The sequence below is a fragment of the Corvus hawaiiensis genome, chromosome 18 (genome assembly GCF_020740725.1).
Source record: "Corvus hawaiiensis isolate bCorHaw1 chromosome 18, bCorHaw1.pri.cur, whole genome shotgun sequence".
Taxonomy (NCBI): domain Eukaryota; kingdom Metazoa; phylum Chordata; class Aves; order Passeriformes; family Corvidae; genus Corvus; species Corvus hawaiiensis.
This window is the reverse complement of record NC_063230.1, coordinates 6,563,539-6,572,193: the sequence shown is the minus strand read 5'-3', so window position 1 is coordinate 6,572,193 and position 8,655 is coordinate 6,563,539. Positions and strand designations below refer to the sequence as shown.

The window sequence follows — 8,655 nt, the reverse complement described above, 5'->3', positions numbered from 1 at the left end:
CCAAAGGTGGTGGTCATGGAGGAGACCCAGGGAGGGTTTGGGGAGCAGAGCAGAGCTTTGGGCTCGAGGTTTGTGGCAGTGGTTTGGGGATGAGGGTTGCAAGAGCTCCTGTAGTCCCACACTCCTTTGCCTTCATTCCTGCATCCCTCACTCTGTTCTCAGCTGTGCGACTCCTCTGAGCCCAAGGTGTCCAGACCCCCAGGGTTTATCAAATGCCCCCTCAAAGCCTTGTTAAGCCCCCACCTGGGAGCCTCAGCCTGGGAAATCAGCTCTCACCAAGCCCCAACCCTCCCTAGGATCCACTGCTTCTCTTTGCAGCTAATTAAAGCCCTCCTGAAGCATCTCATTTACTAAATTAGATCCCCCTCATTTCAAAATTACTGGCAAGTGGGTAAAATGAGAAAATAAATGACTGTTAAAATTGCAGTGCAGGAGCCGGCAGAGTAAGAGCAGGAGCTGCAGCTGGGGAGGGGAGGGAGGTTTCGGTTCTGCTCAGCATATTTGCTCCCCAGACACCCCCAACGAGGGTGGTGGAGGAGTGGATCCAGATTGCTCTTCCCAGACACTGCTTCCCTCCCTGCCAGGGGATGGATCAGGCCCTGCATCCCTCTGTGATTCCCAGCTGAGGCTCTCCAGCCCTGTTGAAGGCTTGTTAAGGGTAAAACTCTGGCTGGGAATTTGCCAAGTTGGCAGCAGGGGAGGATGGGAGCCCTGGAGGGGCCAGGGCCACTGATCTATAATTAATCAGGTTTTTTTCTTGACAGTCATTTCTTATGGAAAAGATGTAGCAAAATCTTTTAATCAATAATTAGTGAGGTTTCCTGCCCCCTGAGTCAGAGATGTGCCTGTGCACTGCCCATACAGACCTGAGCTGAAGCGAGACCCCAGCCCATGCCCCAAACACCCCATGAAAAGCTGGGACCGGTGTTCTGTGACCAAGGAATGGGCTTTACTCCAGAAATGTCAAGATGAATCTCAGGATCTGCGGAAAACATTGCCCTGCCAGCCTCCTCCATTGCCCGCCCCCCCCCCCCCCCCCCCAGAAATGAGGCATTTCTCAGGGTAAAATCTGGCATCACAGCTGGGATGGTGGTACTGTGTTACCTGTCATTCACTCCAGCCTCAGCCACTGCTGAGGTGATTTAATAACTGCTGGAATTGATAATTATTGAGCCTTGATATTTCCAGTGGAAAAGAAGTGAACATCCTTCCTGGCAGCAGGTCTCGGTCCTTGGGGCATTTCTGGCTGGCAGAGTCCCTGGCAGCAGCTCTCCTGGAAGCACCACAAGGCTGGGGATGAGATGCCAAAGGCAGGGGTTTGCCAGGGAATAACCTTGCTTGGGCAAGGAAGGCGATCACTGGCAGTGTGGAGGAGCTGCTGCCATCTCTGGGCTCACATTCTCCATCAGTGAGCTGGGATGGATGGATGGATGGATGTGGCTGTGCTGCAGGGACCCTCAACTCCAGGACCATCTACCACAGCCCAGTAGCCCCCAGTAGCCAGCCCTGCACCTCTGCCACAGCGGGCTCTCTCTGCTCAGAAAACTGTGTTAAAGAAGCTTGTCTTGAAATGAAGTGGGACAGATCCTTCCATCACCTGCCCTTCCTTCTTTTCCCTGAGCATCCTGCTGCTGGCTCCTTCCTTGAAGCCAGCAATAGCCATGGGGTTTTCTCTGTAGTGGTGGAACTTTGGATTTCCTGGGAAAACCATGAGCTTGTCACCCCACACATGGGAAGGGACATGGTGACTGTCCCCATCAGCCTGGTCCCCTGCGCAGGGTGATGGGAAGGGGGTTTGCCCTGTGCATGGGGCTGTTCCACGGCAAGGCCTCATCTGCCCAGCTGAGGAGGAGGATAAAGAGGGATTAAAGGCAATGAAGTTGCTTTGGAGCATGAGGTGCCTTTTGGCAGCTCAGGTGGGGTCAGGGCCTGCTGCTAGCTCCCTGACAAAAAGCAGATGGGGACTGTGCTCTCATATCAATACAGGCTGGAGCATGAGGGAATTGACAACAGTCCTGCTGTAAAGCGTTTGAGGGAATCAGTGGATAATGACCTGGCAATGTGCACCTGCAGCCCAAAAAGTCAAATGGGTCCTGGGCTGCATCAAAACCAGCAAGGGCAGCAGGTTGAGGAAGGGGGTTCTCCTCCTCTATTCCACTCTGGTGAGGCCCCAGCTGCAGTGCTGTGTCCAGCTCTGGATCCCACAACATAAAAAGGATATGGACCTCTTTGGGTTAGTCTAGAGGAAGCCACAAAGATTTCAGAGCACTGGAACACCTCTGCCATGAGGAAAAGCTGGGAGAGTTGGGGCTGTTCAGCCTGGAGAGGAGAAGGCTCTGGCAAAACCTTATAACAGCCTTTTTGGACTTGAAGGGGGCTTACAGGAAAGAAGAATACAGACTTTTTATCAGGCTCTGATGCAATAGGATAAGAGATAATGTTTCTTTACTAAAGAAGGGTCAATTTAGGATAGATAAAATTATGAAATTTTTTACTGTGAGAATGGTGAGGTGTTGACACAGGTAGCTGAGGGAAGCTGTGGATGTCCCATCCCTGGAAACATTCAAGGTCAGGCTGAAAGGGGCTCTGAGCAACTTGATCTGTTGATGTCCCTGTTGATGTCCCTCATTTCAGGGAGCTTGGACGGGATGACTTTTAAAGGTCCCTTCCAACCCAACCCATTCTAGGGTTCTATGATTCTGTGTCCCCAGAAAACACTTGCAGGGACATGTGGCAACCCAAAGCCTGGTGGTGCAAGGCACTCCACTGGCACAGCCTGGTGGGGGGCGTGGGGGGGCCATCTCCCCCTTTCCCAAGAGGCTGGTGTGGGACACCTCCCCCAGAACTGCACACAGCGTGGCTGGGTGCTCGCAGCCCCTGTCCCTGGTGTGGCTTCAGGCTGCCCTGATGGGGTGACAGCAGCAGAGCACTGGTGCTTTCAGTACAGCCATGGCTGTCAGCCCTTCCATGGGCAGGGCTGCAGGGAAACTTCCCCAGGGCTGTGCTGGGGATGGGGACAGGGCGTGTGACGTGCAGGAGCCTGTGTTGCTGTGGCACAGGGTGTGATGGACAGACTGGTGCTTGTGCTTAACTGGCAGCTGCACCAGGACCCCCATTCCAGGAAGCAGGGGGGTGAGTGAGAAATGGGGACAGAGCCAGGCCTGGCGGCAAAGGGACATGGCTGGCCATGCCTCTGCCACAGGCCACATGTGCCTGCAAGGCACCAGGCGCCCAGAGGCCAACGAGCAAGGGTCGAGGATGGTACAGCCGGGGCCACGTGTTCAATGAGCGCATGAGGTGCCCCAGGCTGCTCATTCCCTGGTCTTGGCAGTGCCAGGGGGTTTCATTGGGCCCCCCAGAGTTGAGAAAAAGCTTCACAGAGCCCCTGCAATATGAGTGTGTGTGTACACGTGTATGTGTTCCCATCCCACCCTCCATACTGGTGCCACTGGGCTGGGGCCAGGCAGAGCGTGGGGAGCAGGCGCGTTGGAAGGACACAGAGACAGGGATGCTGAGCCAGCGCTAGTTCAGTGTCGGTGTTTATTTGTGTGACACTCAGAGTGGGGAGACAGGAGCAGGGGAAGGGGGGACATGGGCAGAGACATCTGCAGCGGGGGGAGCCGCTGTTCCCAGAAGTGGGGAGGAGGGAGGGAGCCAGCAAGGGCCGGCAGGGTGGGGTTATTAGCACTCGGATCTTTTCACGGTCTTCTCCACATTTCCAGCCTCGTGCCTGACCTTGCACGAGACAGAACTGTAACTCTGCCACTTGCTGGCGTCCAGCGACAGGTAGCTGCTGGCCATGTATTGGTTGTTGCTCTGCCGCTGGGGCTGACTGGTCTCCACACCAGTGGTGATGGTGCTGCCATCAGCCACCCATTCCACTGTCACGGGGCGCGGGTAGAAGTCCTCCATCAGACACACCAGGGTGGCTTTGCCCAGGGACGTCATCTCCTCGGAGGATGGCGCGAAGAGGTGGACGGTGGGAGCGGCCTTGGGCTGGCCTGCAAGGGACGAGAGTGGTACGGGGTCAGAGAGGGCCCTGTCCCCTACCACAGCCCCTGCCTGCTCTGCTGGCACTACCCAGAAACTCCCCACTTTCCCCACAGTCAAGAGCCTAAAATGCATAACTGTAATGTATTTAAATTTGGGATATATGTATATATATATGTATATATATATATATAAAATATGTGCATATATGTGTAATACACATATACATACATCTCATATATACTTGTATATATGTTTTATATACAGTATATATACATACACATGCATATACGTATTACATATAGATACATACAGCTAATATACATAATACATATAAAGTGCACAATATACATACTTATGTAGTCCATATCATGTGAATAGATGTATAATTCTATAAAATGCATTTAACATGAATATTTATACATTTCTATAGCTCATATATATAAAAAGACATTTATATATATATATATATATATCCCTAAATCTCAAATTTTTTGCCTTAAAGCCATTTCTCTCCTTTTACAAGGCAATTTTTAAAAATATACCCCAAAATTTCACAGACAAACCCTCCTGTTTTCTGCCCAGTTCTGCTTTCAGACATTTCCTGACTTGTCTCTGAAAAACTACCACTAAAAATCACCCAAAGGAAGAACAGAAAAAAGATATTTGGTCTTTCTGAGGTGGTTCTGCTGCCTTCTCCAATGTGCACTGTCTCTATTTCTATCTTCACCTCTTTTTTTATCTCTATCTCCATTCAAAAACCAGGATGACTCCATCATTAAATACTTTCTGATGAAGAAATGGTCAAAGAACATTTTTTCTCGATCTTAGCCCTGAGTAATTTGGTTCAAATTGGGATTTCTGGCCAAATTCTTTTAAAAATTACAGACAAAGACAGACAAATGGCATTTCTGGCAGCATTTTCAGCACAATAATCTCCATTTTTGACACTTCTTACCTGGATGACGGGCTCTTCAAGATACCCCTGGAATCTTTTATCTAAGATTCCAGGGACGTGCTTTTTTAATGTGAAGTCAGGGGTGGCTGTGGGCTGCTCACAGCCAAGGACAGACTGTCCTTTCATGACACCTGCACCCTCGGCCATGGGACCCCGCAGAAGCATCCCTGCCCCTCACCAGGGGTGACAGACTTAGTCCTCAGGACTAAGAGTTGAGGACTTAACTTACTTAGACTGACAAATTTCTTTGACAAAGACAAAAATCACCTCTTTTACAGACCTAAACCTGAGTTTCCTTCCCCCTGAAACCTCAGACACATTTCCTGGACAAATTTGAAGACTTTTTGACTGAGAAAATACCCCCCAATCCTCAGTGGCGCGCACAGAGTCGTCAGAGTCCGCAGGGATGAGACAGAGCCCCCGACGCCGGGCTTAGTGCCTGGCCCCGAACGGGTGGCAGACCCCAGCCCGGCGCCAAGTCCGAGAAAAAACACCCCAAATCACCAAAAATCGACAAAATGTCAAAATTCCGCGGTGGGGAAGGAAAGACCGAGGGGAAGTCGGCGACTCACCTAGGACGGTCAACATCGTCCCGGCCCCGAATACACCACACAGTGACACAGGGCCACACAAAAACCTCCTGCCTCATGGCAGAGCAATCCTGGGCCCCATGGATGTGGCAGGATGGAGAGGATGGTCTGGAAATATCCCAATGGATGCAGTGGAACGAAGGTGATGGGATGGAGATGTCTCGATGGACACAGCAGGATGGAGGTGTGGGCACAGCTGTATCTGTGGGGTTTTGGTCCTGGCTCGGCTCTCAGTGCAGCTCCCACCACCAGCAAAGGAGCTAATAGCTGAAGGTCTCTTCAGGCAACTTATTTTTATTAATATTTACCCTAAAAATATGAAAAGGCAAAAAGCAGAGATGCCTACGTAGAGCTGTGATAGCCAAGGAAGGGGTGAGCCAGAATCAGTTTCAGCTAAAACCAGTAAACTTCAAATTTCCCTGTAAAGGCTTGGCTGCTGCTTTGAAAAGCATTTTCCCAGTGTGGTGCCAATCCCACAGATTGGCAGATTCAGTGCTCAGCTTGGACCACTGAATGCCAACAGCACCAACGTAAATTGAACCCCCAGATATTCACACGGTGTGGTTTGTGCAAGTGGTTATAGAAAGAAGCAGAGTCAGTGAACTTTCTGAGTCACAGGAACTATATAAATAGCTCACTACAAAACAGGTGACACTGAAGATTTTGTGGTTTGAGACACTTTCTCTTTCAGAGGTTTGCTTTGCCTCTGGGAAAGTTTATGCTTTGGTGCAAAGCCAGAAACTATCCAAAAAAGAAAAAAATCACTGAAATTGTCTATGCAAAGGATTTGGCTGAGCCAGTGCCCTCTATTGTGGATGATCATTTTCTGAGCATTTCTCAGGCTTCAATGAGGTTTCAGTTTCATTTTCTGGGAGGACAAAACAGGGGGACTCTTCAATCCTGCTCTTATCCTTGGGGAGAGGTATGGAGGAGCACAGAGGCTGTGCTGGATGGAGCAGGGTGTTGCTGAAGTAGCTTTTGGCATTGCCATCAGAGCAGAAGACCTTGACAGTCTCTCCCACGTTGGCTGGCACCACAGATGGCTGACTCAACGATGCTGCCTGGACCAGGGAATGTGGAGAGGGTGAGGGGAAAAAAAGGAGTCAGTCAGTGTCCCAGAACAGCCCTCTCTGAGCTGCAGGACAGGGCTCCTGTGCCAGAAGGTCCTGATGGAACAGAGGGATCACTGCCCCAGGCTGAGCCCAAGGCCTGAGCCCAAGGCCAGGACCCCATGAGGAGACCTGGCCGAGCAAGAGGCTGTGGCTGGCAGGAGCATGAGGTGATGGGGCTGATGGCAAAGCAATGCCAGGCACTGCACAGCAGCAGGGTCACCTCCTGCACAGCATGGGGCAAGCAGGAGGCCATTCACAGCCAATGGCCATGGAGTGGGGGCACAAAGCTGCCTCAAGCCCACAGCTCTGCTCAGCCCTGAGAGAGAGGGCACAGAGGGTCCATCTTTAACTCCTCCGTTTCCAGAGAGCTGAGCCCCCTACAGTGATGGTCCAGGAGCTCCTGGCACAGCTGGGCTGGGAGCTGGGCAGGCAGGCAGCTGGCAGGGCCCTGGGCACCAGCCAGGGAGATCAGGAGTAGCTCTGGAGCACAGGGCAGGGACAGGGCTGCTGGGAGGTCATCCCGACACTTCTTTATTGAGGGTGTGGGCAAACGCTGGACAGGCTTCCTAGAGAGCTAGATGATATCCCAGGCCTGCAAGTGTTACACAGGCACTTGGACAATGCCCTACATTTTGGTCATCCCTGAGGTGGCCACGCAGTTAGACTATGTGATCATTGAAGGCCTCTTCCATCTGAAATATTCTACTCAGTTCTATCCTATCTGCTCTCATCCACAAATGACAAGGAAAGGGCTGTAACGATGGAGCTGTGTCACTGGGAACAGCCACATTCACCACAGGGCAGAAAAGGGCAGGGTCGTGCCAGGGACCTGCCCCACCATCAAACAGGGACAGCAGAGACTCCTAATTGGCCCCTGCCATGGCAGGAGAACGTCGTACCCCTTCTCCATTGCTCCATTTCACCATGGTAACATTATCACTGCCACTCTTGTAGTTACCACATGAACAGACAGCCTTGTCCTGGGCTTGGAGCCCAGAGATGGGTACTGTACTCATGGAGCTGGACTGGGATCTGGAGAATCGTGAAGGGATGTCCAGTAGTCCCAAGTCATTGTAGTAGATCACAGTGACAGGGGCACAGCCAGGAAATTTAGGCTGGTACCAGTCACAGCTGCTGCCATCCGTGGAGCAGATGACTTTGATGGCTTGTCCCATCCCCAAGTAGAGCTGACAGAGCACTGCCTGGACCAGGGAACCTGGAGAGGGAGAAGATGGAGAGAAGAAGATGGGGGTCAGCCAGTGACGTGGAGCATGGCCCTCTGTGGTCAAGGGAACAGTGAAAGGACAAATCTGCCTGCAGGCAGATGGGACATACATGGGACATGGCAGTGCTGCTGCGAGGTCATAACTTCCTCAAATGACGGGGGATGGGCACAGTCCTGGGGCTCCAAGGGATGGCTGAGGCAGGAGGTTTTTGTACCACTTCCCCATTGCTCTGTGTCACTGTGCAGCAGTACTGCTGCTGTCATAGCTACCACAGAAATAGACAGCCTCGTCCTCGGCCTGGACCCCAGTGATGGTTAACGTGGCCGTGGAGCCGGACTTGGATCCGGAGAATCGCGAAGGGATGCCCGAGGGTCTCTTGTCATTGCTGTAGATCACAGTGACAGGGGCACTGCCAGGGACCTTCTGTTGATACCAGCCATAGCTGTAGCTGCTACCAGAGCAGGTGATCTTGACAGTCTCTCCCACGTTGGCCGACAGCGAGGACGGCTGATTCAGCGCTGCCTGGACCAGGGAACCTGGAGAGGGAGAGAAGAGAGGGGAGAAGACGGGGGTCAGTCAGTGTCCCAGGGGCATAGACCTGCCTGGGCAGCAGGATGGGGCCCCTGTGCCCAAAGGCCCCGTCCAGGCACAGCGAGTCTGGCCATGGCACCTGTGCTGTGGGCGAGCACCACGAGGAGAACAGGGACCCAGGCCATGGTTCAATCCCACCAGCTCAGTGTCCCCAGAATGATGGGGCTGTGTCGTGGACCCTGACTCCC

General features: G+C 52.4%; 1 protein-coding gene across 7 annotated transcripts in view; it reads right to left on the bottom strand.

The window, feature by feature from the left end:
• Window positions 1-3,509: 3,509 nt before the first annotated feature.
• LOC125335199 (immunoglobulin lambda-1 light chain-like) overlaps window positions 3,510-8,655 on the bottom strand; it is a 60,838-nt gene continuing 55,692 nt past the window's right edge. For 4 of the 7 annotated variants that reach the window (XM_048322628.1, XM_048322635.1, XM_048322633.1 and 1 more), the window contains exons 4-5: window positions 5,521-5,558; window positions 3,510-4,001 (exon numbers count right to left, since the gene is read on the bottom strand). In XM_048322628.1, coding sequence (XP_048178585.1) covers window positions 3,682-4,001; window positions 5,521-5,558 — 358 coding nt within the window. In that variant the 3' untranslated portion in view covers window positions 3,510-3,681. Of the gene's footprint in view, window positions 4,002-5,520; window positions 5,563-8,117; window positions 8,413-8,546; window positions 8,637-8,655 lie in introns of those variants that run through there. The other 3 variants (XM_048322629.1, XM_048322634.1, XM_048322636.1) reach the window with 3 other exon arrangements.